The sequence below is a fragment of the Zonotrichia leucophrys genome, chromosome 1A (genome assembly GCF_028769735.1).
Source record: "Zonotrichia leucophrys gambelii isolate GWCS_2022_RI chromosome 1A, RI_Zleu_2.0, whole genome shotgun sequence".
NCBI lineage: Eukaryota > Metazoa > Chordata > Aves > Passeriformes > Passerellidae > Zonotrichia > Zonotrichia leucophrys.
In genome coordinates, this window is record NC_088170.1 from 12,495,917 (window position 1) to 12,521,093 (window position 25,177).

Genomic DNA, 25,177 nt, shown 5'->3' on the forward strand with positions numbered 1-25,177 from the left:
TTTTGCCTTGCTTCAGTTGTTTGTGACACACTGCTAGTTTGCTTTTTAAAATATTTTCTGACTCTGATCTACTTGTTGTTTCAAGATCTGTGCAGAAATTTTTAATTTTGCCCTTAGATATCCTTCACAATCAGATGGGGAAAAGTAGATCCAAGAAGGCCCACACAATATCTTTTTTGTAGGACATGTGTTGATTGAGATAAAGAAAAGTGCATGAAAATGAAAAAAAACAACAGACAACACCAAGACAGTAACACTTAGCAAAGATGTTTCTAGTTTCAAAAGGATTGCAGAAGATAATCCATTAGGTGAAGATTTTAGTCTTCAGGTGTTTGGGTATTTTCTAAAATGCATTTTTACCAAAAGTCCAGACTATATATATATATATATATATATAATATATATAATATATATAATATATATATAAAATATATAAAATCTGTAATAAATTCTGGCTAACAGACCTAGGATATTTATTACAGATTAAGGGATTTTGTTTCTCTCTTTTTCTTTTCACACTGTGAGTTTAAAATCGTACCAAGAAGAAATTTAGAATCAAAATCAGTTCAGGATAAAAATAATTTCAGGAAAAAAACATTCCATTATTACTACAGCAAACATCAAATCTATTTTGCACAGGTTGGGGCTGAAGAGGAACTAGATCAAAAAAAGAAAATTAAAGAAGTATATTTCCTTCTGCTTGAGACTTGCATGCTTAGATGTGCCCTCAGAATGGCAATGCGCACACATTCTTGGGTAATCCTGTTTAAATCACAAATATAACTCTCAGGTGCTGATCATTTGTTGCCTCTTTCATGTCTTGACCTTTATATGGTTTCAGAGAATTCAAAGAAGACATGAAATCCTTTAAATTCAAATCCATTAAATTTAACTTGTCAAAACGCACAATACAGAAGAAGAGTTTGTCTAACAAACTCTGACAGGCGTGATGTATCAGCCATTTTTTTTCAATACACCAAACATTTCTGTAGTCTGTTTTGTGGCAGATGTTGGAGATATATTTTAAATTTAAAATTACAATGTTTGCTACAAAATTTGCCTGCACCAAATGGATGTGTTCCTGTCAGGGTAAGTGGAAAGCAGGATGCAATGCTTAAGTATGCCCCAGCTCTGCCCTAAACTGTTGCCCAGTCAATAGAAGGGAATGATTTTCAGTACTGTGAGTTCTTTAGGGGAAGGAACTACTGCAGTGGGAATGTTTCCTAAGTACATCTCAAATATCAAACAATGAATTATTTTATATGTGGACTACTTGGCTTTGTACATTTTCTGTGCAGTGATTATGGTGTTTCCACTCCAAAAAGTCATATATATTTTGAAGTATATTTCAGAAAATTATCTCGGTTGCTTTTAAGGTCACAAGAGACATTCCTTGCCTTTTCCGGGTATTCTCTGTTCAGCAAGAATGCACTTAGTGTAGAAGGATAAATTATGGTAGCCCATGGGAGCCAGTGCCATATTGTGCAACTCACACAAACACCCATGGGCCTGCAGAGACCTCTCTTTGTTCAAGAATAAGATCTGGTATTTCTCACACAGGAGGTCATATTACCTTAAAATGCCTCTGCCCCGTAGGTCTGCCTGATGAATAACATCTGCTCCCATAACAACAGCCTCTGCAGCAGGAGATGGGCTCTGGCAGCACACAAACAGCAGCAGTGCACAGGCAGTGCCGCAGCCACGATGAGAAACAGAGCCCTCTCTGTGCACCTGGTGCCAACCTCTCAGAAGCTCTGCTGCTCACAGTGACTCTGAGATACCGACAAGCCTCTTTTACCCAGCCTGAAGTCAAGGAAGGAGTCAGGATTTTTCTGTTCTCATTCTCAAGGTTTTTTATTATTTTTTATTATTTTTTATTATTTTTTATTATTTTTTATCTTTCTCCAACCTACTGAGGTCTGTCTGGCAGGTTGGATTGAGGCACACTGACTGTATTTGGGGTGGTGTTTTCTTTTTATACTGAAAACTACGTGTACATTATTTACCATAACTTCCCAATAATCTATCACCTATGTTAGACAGGGAGTTTCTGCCTTAAACCAATCCAGAAGTGCCAACATCACAGCAGAAGGTGGAGGCTAAGAAGAAGAAGAAGGAGAAAGACTGGACACACCCAAATTCCTCCATCTTGCCTCCATTCTAACCCCAAAAAGTCTATTTTTCACCTCATGACAGACTAACTATTATTCTACTTAAACTTTCTTGACTTGAAATTCTTCACATAAAGGTGGCAATTTGCTCCATGGGTCAAAATCAAAGGCATAGGAGTCTTGGGGCTCTGTGCCAAGGCCTCTGAGCCCCCTGGCAGGGGCTGGAGCCCTCCAGGGCAGCCAGAGGAATTCCCTGGGTTCCAACACCAGCCCTGCTGGAGCCAGCAGGAGGGAGCCCAGAGCATTGCAGGGGCTCCTGGGTTTGGGATCTTGCACACCCCTGCCTCTGCATAGGCAATTTTAGTACTCTGAGCAGTGACCATGCATGTCATGGAAATCAGATTTGTCTCTCCAGCCCTACACCCTCTCATCAACATGGACAGCAAAATCGGCTTCACTTTACAATCACACTGATGCAGGCAAAGGGAAGTTTTCACTGGAGCTGGTGAGAGCAGATGTTTCCCTGTACCTCAGAAAGTTGTGACTGCCCTTCTAATTTGCAGTCCAGAGCCTTCTTAAGGGCTGAAAAGTTTTATGCAAAAAGAGAGAGACTCCTTTGCTCTGCTTCCATTCATATTAACACAATGAAATCCTATTCCTAGCCAGTAAGATTAGCTTTTAGCTGTCATCCATCTCCTTGCATCCCATATTTCCCCATAAAATCAGGGGAATTGTTACTGAATTGCCAGTATTTCCATTGAGAGTGGGTAAAAATTTCACCTGAAAAGACTCAGGAATAAAGTCAGCTGGGAAATGGTAATTTGGTTTCACAAGTTTCAAGTTTTTAAAATTAATTTTGTTATTCAGTGGAAAGAAAATAGAACTTATGAACAGTTTTTCAAAAGTGTATTGTAGATAAACACTTGTTTCTTTATAACAAAGCATAATTTTTTCATCTCTAATCCACTCTCACTCATTTCCATTTTGCCCCCCCACTCACTTTCTGTCACCAGAGGTAGCTGCAGAGCACCAGATCATGAACCTTCTTCAGCTGATTTTTTTCTTTTAATCAATACATCTCTAAGCATGATTTTTCCTCTTCATTAAAAATGCATTCATTAAAAATGTTCATAAACAATTCTGCTTGGGAGAAATTCTTAGCTTGTCCAAAAAATTGATGCCTTACACATCTAACTGGGTAACCAGCTGCTCAGCTGTGAAGCTTTGGGAGAAAAATAGACTGGGAATTGCTGAAATGTCAGTCCTATATATTAAAGGTGTCCTGTCAATGTTTCTGCACAGAGTAGAAATTCTGCAACATTCCACTCAGCCTATTGTTACTGTTCAAAGCACACACTTAACTGAAGCATTCTTCTTCCTCATTTTATCTTGAACCTGATCTCAAGGATTTTAGTGTTGTACCTGTAAATAGATAGCAAGAAATAAATATCTGTCGAGCCTTATGTTCCTCTATTTATTCATGTATTCACTTCAACATAGAATTGGCAAAAAATATTTTAGCTGGTTTTGATAGCAAAGGCAAATGCATGAGCCCCACCCTCTGCCAGCTGTATTTCTCTAAGTATAAATTTCAAGATTACAAAGTTTCCTCAGACAAAAAACCTTTTACCCTGGTTTAGCATTTTGACTTTTCCACGCAGACAGGCTTGCTTATTTTTCCCAGAGTTCAGAAGGGGTTTTGCACTGTGCTGACATTTTGCATCATCTTCTTTATTTTTCAAAGAAAAGTGAAAAAAAAATTAAAAAGCACAGTTCTGAGATGACAGTAAAAATGCATTGTTCCTTTGAAGTGATGTGGACTGTATATGTCTCTGCATCAGCAGGTTAGTCAGAAGGACCAGAGCAGAATTTTCTAATCCCTGGTGTATAGAGGAGCCATACATAGATTGTTTTTTTGTCTTCCTTTGATTGCACCACCATGTTTAGAGACTCCTTCTTAAAGAAGTGATGTCTTATGTGTGGGGGGAAAAAAAGCAGAATATTGTAATTAGAAAAAAACTCAAACTTCCCTGTCACATCTGGCCTTCATGCTTCAATAATCCCTTGAGCACAGCTCATAAATAATGAGCACTCAGATGCTGTACAATTCTAGTGCATTCTATTGACTTCCAGGAGATGCACAAAAGGATAGAATATATCCTGGAGGCAAAAGCATGCACTGTTTTCTTAGTCTTCTATCAAATGTGTATCACTAGCAATTTAATTACTATTTATTGAGCACTGTCAGTAGGGTAAAAGGGGTACAAAAAAAATTGCTATGTGTAAACAGAACTGATTTTTATCTGTTTCTTTATTTAGCATTACCCTGATGTCTATTTCAGACCTTCTGTTTTAGCTTTATGTGATGCAGATTAAAAATATTGTTATTTGAAAAATAATGAGAAAAGTGCAATCAAGCAAGCATCAAAAGATAATACCGTGTTTTAAAAAAAAACCCAAACAAACAACAATGCCTTATCCAGGTACAAATACTCAAAAGTAAGTAAAAAGTAAGTTTAAGCTTACTGTAATTGAAAAAAATAGAAATAAAATATGTATGGATCTAAATACGTAGGCAAATGATCAACTGAGGTGAGTTTATGAACTCTGTTAACTTCAACAGACCCACCCTCTTGTGTATTTTGACAGACTAATTAGTTTGATGAAGTGCCAAAATCTTTGTATGTGTTGCCTAAAAAGGAACTGCAGGGTAAGAAAGCTGGGGGGGGGGGGAGGATGTGATAAGAAGCCATTCCATAAACCTCACAGAAGCATGCCCAGGTGGAAAATGAAAGAAAGACAGAAACAGAGATCTCATTCCCTTGATCTGCCTCTCAGTAGATCACAGCTTCACTTTGGGTTATAACAATGTTACACTCCCTCCAGTCCAGACTTTTTGTTTGGAATAGGGTTTGAAATGAGCAAAGTGAACTATTTTGATAGCAAGAAAGAAAATAATATGCAGGTTCAGTTCCAAAATATTCAGGTCAATATTAGTTTTAAAAAATAACAAAGAGAAAAAGACATCTGAGAACTTAACGTAGTTTTCAGTCCAAAAGTGTGCCTTTCTCACATATTTAGAGCTAGCCTATTGTTCTATTATTCCTAAACTGTACACAGTGTTTCCTTTAGCCAAAGCTGACTGTTTTTTCCTGAATACATCTTCTTGCTTTTAACTTTTGCCAAGTCGTGCTTTTTTGGATCCATTCCTTAAAGGCAAAGGGGCTAACTTCCTGATGGTATCTGTTTTCTTTTCTTTCCTCTGCAGGCTTAAGTTGTAAGTGGGTATCTTGTTACCAGAAGCGAAATGAATAACTCAACGTACATAAACTCTTCCTCTGAAAATGTGATGGCCTTGGAGAGCCGCTATAAAACTGTCGAGGTGGTGTTCATCGTCCTGGTGGCAGGGTCCCTCAGCCTAGTCACCATAATTGGGAACATCCTGGTCATGGTGTCCATCAAAGTCAACAGGCACCTCCAGACTGTCAACAATTATTTCCTGTTCAGCCTGGCCTGCGCTGACTTGATCATCGGCATCTTCTCCATGAACCTGTACACCCTGTACACTGTGATAGGCTACTGGCCCTTGGGGCCCGTGGTGTGTGACCTCTGGCTGGCTCTGGACTATGTGGTCAGCAACGCCTCAGTAATGAACCTGCTCATTATCAGCTTTGACAGGTACTTTTGTGTCACCAAGCCCCTGACGTATCCCGTGAAGCGGACCACGAAGATGGCCGGCATGATGATCGCAGCCGCCTGGGTGCTGTCCTTCATCCTCTGGGCTCCTGCAATTCTCTTCTGGCAATTCATTGTGGGAGGAAGGACTGTCCCAGATGGGGACTGCTACATTCAGTTTTTTTCCAACCCTGCTGTCACTTTTGGCACTGCCATTGCAGCCTTCTACCTGCCTGTTATCATCATGACTGTCCTTTACTGGCAAATCTCCCGAGCCAGTAAGAGTCGGATAAAGAAAGGAAAAAAGGAAGCTGCCCAAAACCAAGAAACAGTTTCCCCCAGCCTTGTCCAAGGTAAAATAGTGAAACCAAACAATAACAATATCCCAACCAGCGGGGATGGGTTGGAGCACAGCAAAATTCAGAATGGAAAAACCAGTGAAGAGACTGTGACCAATAACTGTGTTCAAGGGGAGAAGGAGAGCTCCAACGACTCCACCTCCATCAGTGCGGTCGCTTCCAACTTGAAAGAGGATGAAGCTACCAAAGATGCCAGGCAGGCTTCTGCCTCCCAAGACCATGTCAAAGCAGAGAACTCCAAGCTGACATGCATCAGGATAGTCACCAAGTCCCAAAAGGGGGACTGCTGTGCCCCTACCAACACCACCGTGGAGATTGTAGGCACGAACGGGGAGGAGAAGCAGAACAGTGTGGCCCGGAAAATCGTCAAGATGACAAAGCAGCCAGCCAAAAAGAAACCACCCCCTTCTAGAGAGAAAAAGGTGACAAGGACGATTCTGGCCATCCTCTTGGCCTTCATCATCACCTGGACCCCATACAATGTGATGGTGCTCATCAACAGCTTCTGCACATCCTGCATCCCCGGCACCGTGTGGACCCTGGGTTACTGGCTCTGTTACATCAACAGCACCGTCAACCCCGCCTGCTACGCACTCTGCAACGCCACCTTCAAGAAGACCTTTAAGGACCTTCTCATGTGTCATTACAAGAATATAGGAGCTACAAGGTAAAAATGATAATGAAAATGATTATGGAAAGGGCGGAGAAGTTCCAAATTAAATTTTAAAAAAACCCTTTGATGCTACAGCACTTTATGGTCTTCTATGGAATGTGCAATCCAGGATGTTAGTGGAAAAACTGATAAGGGGCAGCGGCTGTACCCCTGAGAACTACACTTTAAAACATTTTTTTAATAAATGAAAATAAATCTTTGGGACACGGGGATGTTTGAGAAATTATTCAAGCGTGTGGTCCGGAGGCACAGTTCCTTACGTTCTGAGAATATTCTGCAGAAGGGCTTTAAAGTCTATGATTTTTGGTCATTCTGTGTAAAATACTTGTTCTTTCATTCTCTTTTTCTTGTGTTTTTTCCTGTGTGTGTTTATTATGTCTTCATCCAGGTGAAAAAAAAAAAAAAACACAACAAAACAAATTTTAATAATAACTGCGTGGAAGAGGCATAGGAGTTTGGAAGATCATTGCATAATCCAAATCAATCATGGCAGAAATTTTCTAAAGCTCAAAGTTGTCTAAAGTTGTTTTGCCACTGTCATGTAAGAAGCTTAATGTTAGGTAAATCATGATGAAAGTTTTTTCTGTTGTTTATGACACCACCATGTCCAAAACCACATCAGTTCTGAAAGTGTTCTTATGCACAACATGTTATCATTGTATATTGTTACAAGTCTGCTGCTTGCCCTATCCCAGGGGCTTTTGTTCTGTGACTTCTTCATCATGTCAAGATCAAAGTGAAAAGACTTGGTCTCATCCAGATTGCTACATGCCAAGACTTCTTCAGCATCCATGTAAACCAAAGCTTTTGAGACAATTTTGTTCACTTTATTCATCATGTGACATCAGCCTGTGGATTTGTCTTTTACCTTCATCAGCCTTTTCTTCCTTTCTGTACCTTACTTGTCCAGGGCAAGACTGAACATCAAAAGAAGCTGTAAATTTAAAGGTCTCATCCAGTCAGCCACCATGGTGGCCAAACAAAGGGTCTCAGCTGAAAAATAGAAACAAGATTATCACTAGAAAATGAAAAGCTACATCCATTTAAAGTTGGATGTAGAGATGAAGAGGTATGTTGAGGCTTCACAGAATGAATAGTTAATATTTGATGACCATGCTCTTGACCTGTCAAAAGATAATTATATGAATAATTTATTGAGGTAAAAAATAAGATAGACTGACATACCCACCTGGATCAAGCTCTGCTAAGCCCTTAGTGTGAAACTGGGGTCCTTTCTGGGTGAATCCTGCACAAGATGTTTGCTTTCTGGAAAAGATATTGGTCACGTTGCCTTGTACTACGTGAGAGGCATATTTTGACTGTAAGTCAAGGGGTAACACTAATAAAAAAGCAGACAGGAAAACTGTGATTATAAAAAAAACAGATATTAAAATAGTCTTGATGGAGTCTGGCAAGGGTTAAGTTAGAATATATTTTGCTACTCTACACTAGGTGAAATGTGGATAATTTCTGCCTGACAAAGAATTTACTATTCCAATATTTGATATTTACTGTAGCAAAACAAAACATTTTGTGGACAGGTCAGAGGGTATCAGATTATTGAAAACAGAGATTGTCTGGGAGTCATGCACATTTTATTTACCTCCTTCTTAGTACCTCTAATTTGCAGGCCCTAACAAAGGTACATTTATATGTTTTCTTACCCAAAAAGAGCATAGACAGTGTCCTGAGGATCTCTTTTCTGAGTGAACACCACCCACCAAACAGGACACAAATTCATTTGGTTATTTCATGCTACAACTGCAATACTCCAAAATGCACCTCAAAATAGCAGCCTCTGAGATTACAGAGAAATTAATCTTGCATAATTAAGTTTTACATTTGACAAGCTTAATGGAAGACAGTGTCAAAGCACTCTGGTATCATGACAATTTTCATGTTTTGCAGCACAAGTTCCCAGCAGAAAGCGAAAATGTGGAGGATTAAACTGCAGTAAATTAAGGCCATGTTAAATTCCGGATTAACATGTCTTAATATGAAGTCATTGAATTTATACCCCTAGTGATTTCATCCTAATATAACTGTCTCTATACAGCCAGGGATCTAATTTTCCAACCCTCACTTGCCTTGAGTCATATCTACTATCACTGTTTTAATCCTCCTGCTTGTAAGGAAGAATAACTACATGACAAAGCTTGCCAAAATGAGCACTGCTTGCTTTTTAAAACTTCTTGCCTTTTAAAATTTCATTTACTATTTATCTTGATCAGGTCAAAGGAAGGACTTACACATTCCTAGCTTATTCAGTCTCTTACAGTGTTAGAAAAATCCAGATAAAATACCAAGATAGAATAAAATCAACTATGTTCAGTTTCTAAATCTGACTTCTTGGGAAAAGTTTCATAAAAGAAACACACCTGCTTCTTTCTTTCAGCAAGTGCTGTGGGTATCAATAGTTCAGATACTGAAACTGGGAAATAATGGTTTGTATAGCCATACTTAATCTTTTAACTGTGGTTTTCTGGCAGGCCTGAAAATCCCTTATTCTCACATTTGAAACTAGCACTTGTCCTAAATGAATTAGTCTAACAGATAAGGACACTCCTACAGGCTAAGAAGTGTGGCAGATAGATTGAAATTATAATCCTTCATCATGTGATATGATGACACTCAAAATACCACAGAAAGAAAAGTATTTTGGGGCCAGCATTCATGAAAAAAATACAAGCAAAGAAAAACATAATTTAGAAGTTTTCCAGCACTTTTCCCTAGCACCACCCTCACTTTTGATCTCAGAAGATGTTTTGATTTGTGTTATAGTACATTTTAAAGGCTTGCAGGACAGACAATCCTCTGTTTCCACTCTGTAACAGTTTATGGTACACTTATATTTGCAGACAATTAAACAGTGTAAAAATAGATGACACGGTGCACCTAAGTACGGATCCACAGGCATGCAAACACACACCCCTACATGGTTTATATATATGAAAAATAACCAACTAATATACAAGGTATTGCATGGAGCCTTGCCTGCCTAGTGTGCATTGCCAGCTGCTGGGAGGTGCAGAGCCAACACTTATTTCACTGTCTCACCTCTCCTGAAGGCAAAGAAGAGGCAGAACGTGCCCTCAGATATTGGGAACCTCTTGGGTCTTGAGGTGGTTGTGGCTCAGTAAGACAAAAATGTGCTAATGGTCCAGAACCTCTAAATAATTTCTTCTTGAATATCCTTTGAGCTTTCATGTCTTTCCTTTGTGTCCCAAACCACGTTCCCCAGGTTTCACTTCCCTCCTGAGTGACAGATCTGCAGGATGTAGATGTCAGTCTTGAAGAGCAGCTCTCCCTAGGTAACCTCGGCTTCCCTGGCTGTCACCTGCACCCTGTGGTCCCCAGGGTGGCCCTGCTGCTGGAGCTGCCTCATCTCCACCTTCATCTTGGCCAGAGGATCCCAGCAGCACATCCACACCGTGTGCTGCGCTGGCCACTTCTGTTTTGCATAGAAACCCAGCACACTGTGCAGGTAACCCATGAGAACAACAAGAAAAAGCAAAAAAGTCCCAAAAACGATAACTGACAACAAAAAACTGCAGCTAGAACTTCTTGTCCCCTCCTTTTCTTCCTCCTTCATTACTTCCAGAAAGAGGCAGCCCACGGGGAGTGATTTGTGTTGCCATGGGACAGCCCTACCTTCATGCTCCAGGAAGAGAGCAACAACTTGGAGATGCATCGTTCCAGTGGGCAGCTTTTCTGAGTATTAAGGATGTCTGTGGTCAAAGAGAAAGGGAGAAAAGAAGAAAGAAAGAAAAAGAAAGGGAAAAAAAGGAAAAGGAAAAGGAAAAGGAAAAGGAAAAGGAAAAGGAAAAGGAAAAGGAAAAGGAAAAGGAAAAGGAAAAGGAAAAGGAAAAGGAAAAGGAAAAGGAAAAGGAAAAAAATAAGGAAAAAATAAGGAAAAATAAGGAAGAAAGAAAGAAAGCGAGAAAGCTGAAGCAATGTTTAAAATCTGTTTTCCAGCAAGAACAAAATCTAAGAAAAACTTGTCAGCCTTCTTTCTGTTTGAGATTTTCATTTGATTTATTAGGAGTCATAGGATCTATTGAAAGATAGCAAAGTATTTGAATGTTTCCTGATGAAAGGCAGTCCAAAGACAACAAACACATCTATATAGGTCAGATTGCTTTTTCTTGCTTTCTTTCATTGTTGTTTTTCTGTATAAAAGCTCACAGGAATGGGAGTGTTCAAGTGGACCCCAGAGATCAGTTGTTTGGCATTCACAAAGCATGAAGGGGACAAAAGCAAGTGCTAAATCTATCAGCCCTCTGCTTTATACACCGCTGGTGGAGAAAAACATATTGACAAGAAGAGGTGCCTTCAAGAAGTGTGGCTGTGGTGAAAGCAGCCCACACACCACTGAAGAGACCCTTGAAGTGGCCCAGCAGCTCCTGGCCTCTCATCCAGGGACAGGAGCAGGAGGACAGAGACTTTTTAAATTTTATCTCCTTATGGATTTGAATGTGTCCATCTGTCTATGCGAAATGCTAACAAACTCACTGTCCCCTTCCCCAGTTTTGACTGATTTTGATCTCTGTTCTTCATTCCTATGAATGGGACATTCCTAAGGATGAGCGAGTGCTGCCTCAGGATACAGCTCCCAGTTTCTCCTGTGGTGCTGGGGTGGCACACTTTGAATTTTTCACTTCTGCTGACAGTACCTCTCCTTGCCAATCTATGGCCAAAAATTAATCATGGCAGTGGCCTAGCAGGACTGAATAGGTAAAGCATCCTGAAAGCAATGTGCTGGAAACTTGGCATGAATGCAGCTTGGGGACAGGAGTGGAGTAGACCCATGCTGATATTTTTTCTCTCTCCCTAAAAACACTTTGGAAAAATCTTTATTTTTTGACAAATTGTGAAGTTTCTGGGGGCTAGAATTCAAAGTTTTACATAAAAAAAGGCAGGAAAACAAACTCTGGCCCTGTGCATGGGGAGCGTTTGCTAACAGTGAGTTTGGAGTTTAATAGTCCCAGATGACAGCAGTGCAAGTGGTAAAAATTGCGAGGCTTAAAAGAATTTAGCTTTTCTTTCACTACAGACACTTACAAGGGTATGATTTCTATACAATATTGCTCTTTCAGTTGTGTTACAAAATGCTCCGGACTTCTAAGGAATCTTTCTTTTTTTAAAGTTGTAGAGATCCTTGCCTTGAAGGAACCTCAGAGATGGTGTTTAATTTTCTGTGGCCTCTCTTCTCTGTCTGTTTCCTCTTCTGCCACAGTTCTACCAAAAAGCTTTCCTCCTTACTTTAACAAGTGTCACCTGTGTTACAGCTACAGGCTTGTAGTTTCAATCGCTTTTCAGGCACTGTGAATGCTGGTATTTAACCTCTCTGACCCCACCCAAAAACTGCCTTCCCTAGCACAACACCCTCCTCCACTGAAGCCCAAGCTACTGTGTGGAGTGGCAACTTCCATAAATCCTTTCTGCATAGGTTTTAAATTGGAAGTAAAATAAACCCTCCAATGAAACAAAGCCAAATAATTTCCTTTGCTCCCCAGTTGTGCTATCTCTGTGTTAGGCGCAACAGTGGACAATGTCCAAGAGTGAATGTGCTCATAGTGGGATATCATCCTGCCACATGCACGGATTAATTTTCTGCTCTGTGCCACAGAAAGGCAGCCCTGCCTTCCCTCGAATCCCCTTTCATTCATAAGCTTACTGGCAGAGTATTCACTGAGAGCCCAAACCTAAGAATGTAATTACAGCAAGGCTGAGTTGAACATCTACCACAACCAATGCAATTATTTCTCCTATATTTTTATTCCCTCCTTTTGCAATGCCTCTTTTGCTGCACTGTGGAGCCAGTGGGTTACATGAGCATATCAGTCCTCACAGGCCTCATATTTCAGAGTACTGGGTAGATTTGTTAAACACATTTCATTCCAGTGATAACCAAATATAAGAAACAAAATTCTGGTGTCTTTATGCCTTCCAAAGTTCTGCATTACCTGAAGAGTGCCATTCAGTAACTACTCTTCTGGGTGTTTCCACTGTGAGTTTCTTTTTTTTTTTCTCTCTTTTTTTTTTTTTTTTTTTTTTTTGGATCATACTTGCCAAGAAGGACACAGAAACCATTTTGTGAGCTGTCCCAAAGTGCTCTGACTCTGGCAAAAGTGTCTCTGTGTGGTACGTGAGGCAGTGTGATCACAGCCTGTGTTACAGCACCCTTGGAAGGAAGAATTTATTAAAGAATTTAAGATATTAAACACTGAGTGTTTAATACCTGGGCTGACTCACCTGACAGCACTGGAGAGAGCACAGGGGGACAAGGTTGGTGTGTTCGTACTGGCGAAGGGACAAGCAAGTGACAGCTGGATTGCCTTTCTGCTTCCCTCAGCTCGCGTAGGCTTCAGGGAGGAGGTGGGGATTGCTGCCCCTCTGGAGACTCTGTCTCTCCACTCTACTCCAAAGACAGCCCTTCCCCGAAGCACACCCTGGCAGCAGTGGCAGCAAAAGTAATAAAAACACTGGTGGGAGTGCCACGACTGCCAATCAACAGACATCATTCTGTCCTATCCCTTATTTCTGGTGCCACTTAGCTGAGGTGGTTGGTAAGTTAGAGACAAGCAGTTTGTAAATACCTTTAGATAGTGTGTTTTAACATGACCAACACCATATCTTGACTGTGTAAAAAATAATACATTATGTGTAATACTATCCAGATAAGCTTATAATGTAAATATATCTACAATGAATGTCAAATTATCCTTTGAGCTCTATGTATGAGGAAGAACCTCATCTCTTCTTGAGATCTTTTTTAACTTAACAATATGAAAAACTTGTTATTCATTTATAAATATATATATATATATTTAAAACCTGCATTCTTTTCTTCAAAAGAAAATACTACTGCAAGAAAGAAGGAATGCATTACATGTATGTGATCTCCAAAATCATGTGGTAAAAACAGGAACTGAGAATCCTACAAGTAGGGGACTGGTCAAATTCTTGATGCCGTACATTTGATCTCATATAAATAAGATAAGCACAAGTTTATGGTTAGCTGTGTAAAGCTGACCCACTTGATTATATATACATTATAGATATATATTTATATATGCTGTATAGATATACATATATTATACACAACATTCATACAGTGGAAGCAAAGTTTGATTAAGTTATATTAACTGGGAATTTGGATGTAATGTTGTGGATCATTTGGAGGAAAAATGTCTGTGTTATTCAGCAGTATTTGTTATACAAGATGAAGAAAGAAGGTATTTCATCAAAACAAACCATGAAGGAATAAGATTATGAGGGTTTGAAACATTTTGAAGTGACAAATAAAATTACATGCAATATATATGTATGTACTTCTGCTGAGTTGTATTCCTAGTTAAAGCACTGCATTAAACAGAGAATTATAATAGTAAAAATGTGTTTGTATGTGGTATCTCTGTTTATTTAATCTTTCTACTGACTGTGATACTCTGTGAAATGTAACGGTGGTAGATGGAGAAAAATGGTTTTCCTATAGTAGCCACAGGCTGAGAATGTCTGTAGTAATCAGGAAAAAAAATTCTAAGCTTATTTTCCCTGACTTCCTTGGCAAATGTGAAGTTCAAGAAGGATCTCAAGTACAGCTTCAACTTTTCTTTTTTTGTCCACATCTTTGTTCCTCCTTCAGAAGATGTCACTTTAACCACAATGTCCCTTGAACATTCTGACAAGGACCTCCAATAATACATTCCTCCAGATATTTCTGTCATCCCAGTATTGAAAAGGAATAGGTAAGATTATTTTGTAGCTGTCCTGTTATATTCAAGTAAAATAAAATTTTAACTTTGAGGGGAGATGGCACCACTAACAACCAAGTATTGTTGAGCTCCCTTTGCCTTATGAATGCAAACCTGTCTGCATGGCATGCTCAGAAATAATCTAGGAGAAGAAATAAAGAAATCAGGTGCATATTCAGCTTCTCAGGGTCCCAGGACACAGTTTCATCCCCACTTCAGAAGCAGACAGGGCTCAGAAGCAGAAAAGGGATCCAATGGTGGTGACTGGGGACCATGACTGCCCAGGTAAATCTGGTTTTTGGAGCACAGTCAGCCCATCAGTTTGACAAGTGATTGAAGGGGGCATCTCTTGGGCATGGTGCATCAGCTCTGTCTGGGTCAGAATACTTTTGTCCACCTGCTCCAAAATGAGAAGAAAACATTGTAATAAAGTGGGCCTAAGTTGGCTTCCCTTTCCTAACTTTTCCTTTCTAAAATTTGAGGATCTTCACTGCTTTCAGCTTTACAGGACTTTAAACCTGTCTCAACCTCTCTGCCAGAGACTTTCTGCCTCTGCTATTTGCTCTACTGTTTCTTCAGCCCAAGCTCACCTTCAGCCATTTCATCATCCCTCTTCACCTGCACCTTTCCACCATGAAAATGAGATAAGTCCATTTTCTACCTGCCTTTGTCTCAGAGAAATCAGATAAATTGATTTGTTATATTTATTTACTTGCACTTGTCCTGTATCTAAGCCCCCTTGCACCCTGCAGAGCAGGGACTCTACTGATAGGCTGCAAGGTGGGAAAATTTTAAGGGGTAGATCTTGATGGTCAAAAGACATTTATTTGTAAGAATTACAACAGAGACACAAGCAGGTACCTGAAATCTGTTTTCCCAAGGCACCACTATATTCAGCATGGACATTTCTTGTTTATACATGTATTTAAGATCCACATTACAGAAACACATAGCTAAGGCTACCTGTAAATTCAGAGCACTGATGCAGATGCTAAACTTTTGTTTGTCTTCCCACACATGTTTTGAAAACCCTTTTTGCCAGTACTGATTGTACACTGTAGAAAAGATTCATGGATATGCCAGATTACCTGCCTGAGCCATTCACTCACACTCACAGTTTCACCACCAGGCTGTGAGCAAAGTTACCTTTTTCTTTAAAAGAGTAGGATTATGCTTAGCACAATAAAAATTATCACCTCAATCTTCAAGTACAGCCAGCAATATTTGCAGTTAATGTAATATTTAATAATGTACATCATTTCCCCTCTGGAGAGACATTTTGAGACAATGGCCACCAGGCCAGAAGTGTCTTTATTAAGCGTTTCTCTTTGAGGCCATTTATTAGCAGAAAAAATAAGGTAAAGTGTAGCTACCTACTTCAACCTGAGTCCTGGGAGCACCCTAAGAAAATCAATACAGAGAAATGCTGCTATTTAGTAAATCCATTAGCACTGTTTCTGGCCTTTTGCCAAGCATGGCATGCACCATCTAGACATGGGAACCTACTTGGCAGCACCAGGACATTGACACCTTCTTCTCTACGGAGCTTGCCAACTTCACTTCTGCCAACACACAGAAGGGGGGAAAAGAATAAAATCAGCAAGACTGATATCCAAGAATTGGAGAGACAAAAATACACCTTTCCCTCTGCTCTCCATCTTTGTTCTGTCTTGCCACCCTCTCCTTCCTTGTTTTGCTCCTTCCTCCCTCTCCCTGTCCCTTTCTTCCTCTCCTGCCTCTGACAAGTCTCATCTACCTCTCCAGGTTTCTCTCTCTCATTAACAGCTTGCTAAAGATGCTAAATAAATCACTATGAAATCAAAGTCTTTGGCTTAAAAATGCAATGCAATGTAAGAGGGAAAGAGATAAGAAGGAATGCCTCAAAAGACTCTGGTTTTGAGGAGTTAATTAATTTCATTTAGGAACCAAAGGTTTTCCCTGACTCCCCCCATAATCACTGCTATCATTTTGACTGCAGTTGAAAAACACTTATAAACAGGGCTGAGCAGAGATTATTAAATCCATATGGCACAGGAGCAATATTCCTAAACAGAAGCATTGCCAATGGCAGCTGCACCAAATCATTTTCTGGAACTAGAGACACAATGGATTGGTGGTTTTGCAAAATTCATCCTACTAATATTCAGCCTAATGAAAGAATAGGGAGCAAGGTCAAAGCAGTTAAACCTCTCCAGCACAGACCTACCTTAGCTCCCATTACAGATGGGAAGACCAAGCAGTGCCAGGAGCAAAAAGGAGCAAAAAAATCTGTAAAAGTTGCACTATTTGGGACAAATTAAGATACTCTGGGGTTGTCATTTTGGGTAGGAAGAGCTAATCTTCTGCCAAGGTTGAATATCTTTCAACAGGAGGGTTAGGCTTCAGCATTCCTGCCGGTAGCCAAGAGATAAGGATGAGAGCAGAATTCGGTGTATACAGGCTTAGTTATTAAAATAGTGGATGTTCAAGATGTTCCACAGAAAATATAAACAAGACTTATCAAATATGGAGATCAAATCCCAGATTCTGTTATGCTGTCTTTCTAAAATGAAAAACAAATAAACCAAAAGTTTCCAAGTGTTTTAATTGATACATTTTCCATTACAGGGAATGTAATTTCCTTGTATGGAAAAAAGTCACCATCATTTTATAAAAGGGAGAGTTGAAGTCTTCTGTTCATGCTGAAAAGACATGAACTAGACAACTACAAGATAATGGATTTGGTTGGGGATTTTCTAGTGCAACTTTTTTCTGCTATGAAATGCTGATTTGTAAATTTTTTTGGGGGTGGGAGGGGGGTGGGTAAAGCAAGAGGAGACTGAGGGGAGACCTCAGTGCAGTTACAACTTCCTCATAAGGGGAAAAGAAGGGGAGACACTGATCTCTGCTCTGCGGTGAGCAGTGACAAGACCCAAGGGAATGGCATGAAGTTGTGTCAGAGGAGGTTTGGGTTGGATATCAGGAAAATATTCTTCATCCAGAGTGTGATTGGGCACTGGAACAGGCTGCCCAGGGCAGTGGTCACAGCACCAACCTCACAGAGTTCAAGAAGCATTTGGACAATACTCTTGGGCACATGGTGTGGCTCTAGGGGATGGTGCTGTGCAAGGTCATGAATTGGACCTGATGATCCTTGAGGGTCCCTTCCAACTCAGCTTATTCTGTGATTTCAAAGGAATTCCTGGGTTTGAAATGCTCTAGGAAAAAAAAAAAAGGGATGAGTTTTATGGCTTATGCATAGCCTTGAGCAGTGGCCAACCAGAGGCATGCACTAGGCTAGAACAAGCATAAGCAGGTTTCCATAGCATTGCACAGAGAACAGGAATGACCACGATTTTGTTCTGGGCATGCTTGGGTCATAAAGCAGAGCACACAATCAGCATGATTATGCTTTTATGAACACTTACAGAGGTGCTCCTCTAATGCCTGGCACCCTGCAAAGAGGAATATGTACTCTAAAAGAGACAAGCTAAAATATGTGTCAATCCCTTGGCAGACACAGTTCAGGGTGGAAAGGGCTGGAAAGTGAAAGTCAATAGTGTTTGCAAAGAGCTGTGAAGCCACAGCAAGAAATGAAGATGAGGCATGTCACGCTTCATCTGCCAAAAGTAGGACACCCTCCTAGGGGCAATGTAGAAACATAACTTTCCCTTATTTAAGGAACCTTATTTAAATGGGTTGAAGGCCTCTTTGGATACAGTATTTTCTGCCTATACTGATGATGGGGAGAGCCAGGGGGACAGGCTCAGACAACCCTCATTTAAACAGCTACATCAGACAAGATGCTTCTCAGTCCATGTGTGCACAGCCCCAGGGTTTCATAGGTTTTGTAGATGCAGCTATAACAGTAATTATAACCAGTGTTATGGTGGGAAAAAATGAGACAGGGGAGGAAAGAAGAGAAATCCATTATGCAAAGGTGCAAACTATATGGGGAGAAAATAAAACTGATTGGCTCTTATGGTCTTATGGTCTTTTATTCTGGGAGAGCATTTGGTCCTTACAGGAGCAAGTTCTGCATGTCCTTGAGCACATTAGAGCTTCCTTTGAGCTAAGTTTCCTGAGGGCATGGGAGAACAGCCTTTTTTCCTTACCCTGGTGCAATGGTCATGGCTGGTCTGGAACCACCCCTCTCATCCCTCTCAAAGGCTCTTCATGAGAAGAGAACAAAGCAATAAGGCAGAGAGCTCCAGCCTGGTGCAGTGGAGCTGGAAAGGGCAGAGCAGGACTGCTCTGTTAACAGGACCTGACATCCCCATCACGTTTTCTCCTCTCTATCACTCCCTATCAGCATGCACCCCACTGAAGGTGCCAGGAAAGCCACTTCACAATAACATCACCCCAAAGCCACTTCACAATAACATCACCACACATGAATACTAACCTGAAGTGAGAGGAGCCTTACAAAGGGAACTGAGAACCTGATTGCAAAGGCCCAATGTGACAATCACCCAAAGGAAGGGACAGGCAGTAGTTTACATGCACTTTTTCCATTTCCATCCACCCCTTCCTCTCTAAGTTTGCCTTTTTTATAGAAGGGGAAAATAACTGATCTGGATTCAATTTCCCACTGCTCTTCCTGTTATGCTGGACACAGGTTGTGACTGTGATGGATAAGCAATAAATATACTGAATTAAAAAAATACACCCTTGGCTGTTAACTTGCCAGGAGGAGCCTTGGGACTCTGGTTTTTACTCTCTGGTTTAAAGTAATTTCCATTGCACACCCTATTTCCTGCTCTATTGCTTTTTGCCTGTTATTCCAGGAAACCTCCTCCAAGGGCCTTTCTGTCTATCAGGTTATGGACCTGATCATGGAACAGTAATTCCTCAGGGGCCCAGACAGTGCTATTACCTTCTAATGAGATAAAGTTCCCCTCATCTCCAGGCCAGTGAAACCACCTCCAATTTCTCCATGGCTAGGAGTGATCCCAACCTGTTGATAACAAAATATGTTAACGTCTGTGGGTACGGCTGCCCCAAAGCAAAGCACTTAAAGGAAGAACCTAGAGGAAATGCTGAATTTATAGAAAGAGCATTATGAGTTTTATCTTTAATTCCTGCTGTTTTTCATCAGGTCAGTAGCTTATCCGAAAATAAATTCAAAAATAGTCATCAGAGCAAATACAAGCCCAGTGACCATTTGTGAATACATCTCACCCATAAATTTGTCAGTAAATTATTCTAGAGTGAAAGCGGCAAGGGGAGGGAGGGGTGGGTGTAGTATTATACTTGTAGTGACATAAGCATCAGAAAAGCAATTCAAAACTAGAAATGAAAAATTCAGCAAAATTAAAATTTCATTTAGTACAATTCCATCATTTATTCTTTGAGTATGTCATGGTTTTGCTTGATTATTATATGCATTTCAAAATGATGCTGTAATAAACTATGAAATTCATGTTCTGTATAACATAAAATATTGAAAGCCATTTTCAGGATTTCTCATTTCATGGAAAGTTGTAAAAAAAAGCTTTTGTTCCAAGATTGGATCAAACAAACAAGATATTTTCCTAGTTTTCCATGAGTTGGAAAACTATTTCAATGTCCCTACTATTTGTGTGTCTGCCTCATGAACATATACACAGATGTGCAACTGAAAAACCTGAAGGCCAGGATGTTGACATACTAGACATCATAAAATCAAGCACAGAAGCTGAAGTATAAATAACTACTGTCTCCTCAGTACAAATACATTTCTCAATATTTAAAATTTGCGTTCAACGTAATCGTGCAGTGAGTGTGGTTTGAGCAGAGCAAATGAAAAATCTGCTCTTTTAAACCTCAGAAATGAAACAGTGAAAGGCATTACTTTTTCACAATCTGGGTGGGGGCTTTTGCTGTCCTGTTCCATTCCTCAGCTGGGAGGAGGTGCTGCAGCATCAGCACACAGCCTGTCTTTCCTGCCTGGCACAAACATGACTCTCCAAACACCTGACGGTGATCAACTCCTGTAAGAGTTTAGGCCAGCTGAGCCAGGGCAAGAAGAACCTTTGTAGGCAAGAAGGGAACTCTCCTCTCTCCCTGCACAGCCTGGTTGCCAAATCCTCTGTACCCCTGCCTCAGGAGCAGAGCTCAGTGCATTGATCAGCACAATGAAGCTGTCCACCCACGTGGTTATTAATGGCTAATAAACAGCTCCAGCACCCACGAGCTGCGTTTTTCTCAGCACCAGCCTGCAATCAATTAAACAACCAGAAGGGCTCCAAGAGGTGCCATCAATTGCAGAAGTTATCACATCAGGATGTTTCACTGGGAGCTCCCACACAAAGCCATCAGGTGTCAGATGCTGCTATGTGTTAATCAGGAATTTGCAGCGGGGTTGGAGCCCCTCGTGGGCACTGCCTGCTGCAGAATGGATGCTGCACAGAGCCCCCAAATTCCCAGGTCCCTCTGTGCTCAGCTACCTGCATTGGCTGCTCTGTGGTCCTTGGGAATAGGAGAGGAAATTGGAACAGCTTGAAAGGAACATGGAGAACAAAGCACAGAAAACATTATCTGTGTCTTTGCTCCCAGGAGAAAATCCTGTTTGCTAGTCAAAAAGCCCAAAGTATTGGGTGTTTTCCAAGGGAAATATGAGGAAACTTGAGTGAGCTATCCCATTTTCACTGCTTAATTTAACAGCTTGCTGCTGGTGTATTTGAAAAAGGCAATTGTAGCAAACACATTGCAAATAAAACTGATTTTAAGACCAGCAACAACAACAACAAAAAAAGAGTTTGATATAACATTTATGTTCAGAAAAGAAAACAATACATGACTTCTTTTTCTGGTTGTTTTTCCTAATAATATACAAGTTTAGTGGTTTTTTGTTTTGTTTTTTTTTCATAGTTGTAGCTATGTTCTGTAGTGTAAAGCAACTTCCATCCTGGCTTTATGACATCCCTCATACTGAGATTGTAGTGAACAAAGCAGAAGAGAAAGGGGATTGACTTCGGGTCACTAGACCAGAGAACGGAGACAAAGTAAGCTAACATCTTCAGCAGAAGTCAGCAATAGTCTCATTTCCCCTGTGCCCACTCTTCTGACATAACAAACAAATAGTCCAAAAGTTTCAGCAAAAGTTATGACACAGGAAGGCAACAAAACATTCCTCAGATACCCAAGCTCTTAGCCATAAGGACGCAGCCATACAAAATGTCAGAGAAAAACACTTAAATGAGACAAGAAGAACTTACATGGTAGCTGAGCAAGGACTCTAAGTTTGGAAGACTCCCTGTGCAGTGATAGGAGCACAGGTGGGGAATAAGTAGAGAGCTGGTAAAACATCCCCAGTGCCTAAAGCCTTGCAGCTGCATTGCTAGAACTGCCTCTGCCTGCAGAGTGCTGACCATAGAGGGTCTCTGTTCATCCACAAGATCTGCTGGCTTTCAAAAACTCATAAACAAATATTGTGCTGCATGTCCATCCTGGTTTTAGCCAGGACAGAGTTAATATTCTTCTCAGGAGCTGTTATAGTGCTGTATTTTGGATTTAGTATGAGAATAAGGTTGTTAACACACTGACGTTTAAGTTGTTGCTAAGTAGTGTTTACCTAAACTCAAGGACTTTTCAGAAAGCAGGTGCAGAAAAGCTGGAGGGGATCAAATCCAGGAGAGCTGACCCAAAATAACCAAAGGGATGTTCCACAGCACAGAACATCCTGCTCAGTACATGAACTAGGGGGAAACTGGCCAGGGGTGGCCATCCCTGCTCAGGGACAAGCCATCAGGTGGTGATCACTTGAATTGTTCCTTTCTTGGGTTTTATTTCCCTCTCTTTCCTTTTCACTACAATTATTAGCATTGTTTTATTGTATCAGCAGGGTGCCCCATGGCAGGAAGAAATGATGAATCTGACTCCATGTTCTCAGAAGGCTAATGTATTATTTTATGATACTATATTATATTAAAGAATACTAAACTAAACTATACTAAAGAATACAGGAAGGATACTTACAGAAGGCTAAAAAAAAATAATGAAAACCTGTGACTCTCTCCAAAGTCCTGACACAACTTGGCACTGATTGGTCATTGAGTCTAAACAACTCACAGCAGAATCCAATGAAACAATCACCTGTGGGTAAACAATCTCCGAACACAATGCAAAGGAGCAAAACACAGGAGAAGCAAATCAGATAATTATAGTTTTCATTTTTCTTTGAGGCTTTGCAGCTTTCCAGGAGAAAAATCCTGAGTGAAGGGATTTTTCCAGAGAATGTGAATATGTGAATGCCACATTGTTATAATTGGTATTTGGTATTATATATATATGTATATAAAATACCAAATATATATATATATATATACACATATATATATATATATATATATATATATATTTGTATCATATTTTGCTTTGTTTCAATGATTCATCTTATCCATGAGTTTTCACTTTTTTCCCAGTTCTTCTCCCAGTCCTGCAGTCAGCAGGGGCTGTCAGCAATGTCTCCTCATATCTCCTGGCTAAACTTTTCCTATTTTTTAAGAACTACAAGCGTGGAACAAAAGAATGACTCCTTACCTGCTGGGTACCTGCTGTTAGGAGACTCAGCTGTGGCAGAAGATGTCTGTGGGGGCCTCGGATATTGCCAGGGACAACTGTGAGCACTGACTTTCCCCCTATTTTCTTTTTACTAGTGCACTAAACTGAAAAGTGGCCACTCTGTTGAGCAAAAAAAAAAAAAAAAAAAAAAAAGAAAAAGAAAAAAAAACCAAAAAAACCCCCCCCAAAAAAAAACAACAAAGCAAAAAACCCAGACACAGAAACAAAACAAAAAAAAAGCACAAAACCAAAAATAACAAAAAAAAGAATATGTTTTCTGAATCTGCTTCTCTGATTATTAAATGAAAATGGATATTTCAGCCTTCTAGGACATGACAGACAGAGATATGAACCAAGGCTTTCTAGTGGTAGACAAGGATTCCTGGGCCACTAAAGTATTGTTTCAAGTCTAAGACACTAGCAGCAAGCTGGGAAAAAATTGTACCTAGAAATACAAACTAGAGGAAAGGGTTCAGTCTTCTCAAGCCCTCTTTTATTCCCCACTGCCTCCAGTTAAACAAGAAACCAACTCCTTCCCAGCAAGCAGCTCTCAGGTCCTCCTCTCCAAGGCACTCAGCTCCTTACAAAGGGAGATTTTCAGTCCAACCCATGCCCCAACACCTCAGCTAAACCATGGCACCAGTGCCACATCCAGTCTCGTTTAAACACATCCAGGGATGGTGACTCCACCACCTCCCCAGGCAGGCCACTCCAGAACTTTATAACTCTTTCTGTAAAAAACTTCCTCCTAATATATAACCTATCTTTTTCTTGGTGCAGCTTGAGACTGTGTCCTCTGGTTCTGTCAGATGTTGCCTGGAGAAAGAGACCAACTCCACCTGACCACAACCTTGTCTCGGTTTGGAAAGACAGGTGCCTGCTAAGGAAGGCAGGAGCCTCCCCTGAAATGGAAAATGTAAACCCCCTTCCCTCCAAATTGTTATAAATCTGAAATTAAGGGGCTTCCAGGCAAAAATATGGGAGCAGTAATAACAGTTCTTTATTAAGGAAGAAAATAAAAAAAATAAACAATGCAGGAAATCAAAACACTGACAGAGTCAGAGCACAACTTGACACGCTGTTTGTCAGGGTGTTGGGAGCAGTCCAATTGGAATTGTGGCTGCAGTCCTCCTGGAGTGTCAGGTGTGGTTCTGTTGGAGCAGGGGATCCTGTAGAAAAGGGTGTAGTCTTCCTCTGAAACTCCAGTGGAAGAAGAGGCAGCTGTTCCTCTGGGAAATCCAGTGGAGAAGCTGCTCTGCTGCCCCCAAATCTCAGATTATATCCAGTTAGGAATGCTTGGCTCCTCCCCCTGGGTGGAGCATCTCCCAATGAGATGATGTAATTCTTATCAGTCATGCAGTGACACTCAATGGCCCATTAACAGAAGATATCTCCCTGGAGGGAGGATTGGTTTATGGAAGAGATAAGGAAAACTGCCTAATTAACAGAAAAATAACTGCCACGCCTCTAACAGATGGCAAATAGAATTCACATTGCCTTGCAATCTAGGACAAACCTCCTTTCAGGAAATTGTAGAGAGTGATAAGGTCACCTCTGAGTCTCCTCCAGGCAAAACACTCCCAGCTCCCTCAGTCATTCCTCACATGGCTTGTTTTCCAAGCCCCTCACCAGGCTTGTTGCCCTCATTCCCCAGCCCAGATCAGCCACCCTTCTGGATAACTCCTCCCAGTTTATACACTGGGCATGACATTCTGTGGTATGGAATATCCCTCTGGTCACTTCAGGTCCTCTGTCCCAGCTCTGCTTCCTCCTAGTTTCTCTTGTGCATCTCCTCATGAGCAGAGCATGACAAAGGGGGAAAAAAAGTCCTTGATTTAGGATAAACATGACTTAGCAAAAACTCCAAAACATCAGTGTGCTATCAGCACCACTGTCATTCAGAATCCAAAACACAGCACTGTAAGGAGAAGAAGTGAACTCTGCCTTGGCTGAAACCAGGACACAAATGCAGTTCTGTGATCTGATCCAACAGCTGACCACCAACACAACACAGACTAATCAGAATTACATAAAAATAGGTCTGGGAGCTGAGATGATAAATCACTCAGCAGTATTTCT

General features: G+C 40.6%; 1 protein-coding gene and 1 long non-coding RNA gene across 5 annotated transcripts in view; one reads left to right on the forward strand and one right to left on the reverse strand.

Moving 5' to 3' along the window:
* The window catches only part of CHRM2 (cholinergic receptor muscarinic 2), an 89,734-nt gene extending 76,080 nt beyond the window's left edge, over window positions 1–13,654 (forward strand). For 2 of the 4 annotated variants that reach the window (XM_064737836.1, XM_064737844.1), the window contains 2 exons: window positions 5,380–6,812; window positions 10,060–13,654. In XM_064737836.1, coding sequence (XP_064593906.1) covers window positions 5,419–6,812; window positions 10,060–10,081 — 1,416 coding nt within the window. In that variant the 5' untranslated portion in view covers window positions 5,380–5,418 and the 3' untranslated portion in view covers window positions 10,082–13,654. Of the gene's footprint in view, window positions 1–5,379 lie in introns of all 4 variants that reach the window. The other 2 variants (XR_010443313.1, XM_064737852.1) reach the window with 2 other exon arrangements.
* Window positions 13,655–14,193: 539 nt separating this feature from the next.
* Window positions 14,194–21,783, reverse strand: LOC135460893 (uncharacterized). Its single transcript, XR_010443314.1, has 3 exons — window positions 21,754–21,783; window positions 19,431–19,511; window positions 14,194–14,972 (listed from the first exon to the last, which is right to left on the reverse strand). It is a non-coding gene; the product is annotated as an uncharacterized LOC135460893 (long non-coding RNA).
* Window positions 21,784–25,177: the final 3,394 nt, after the last annotated feature.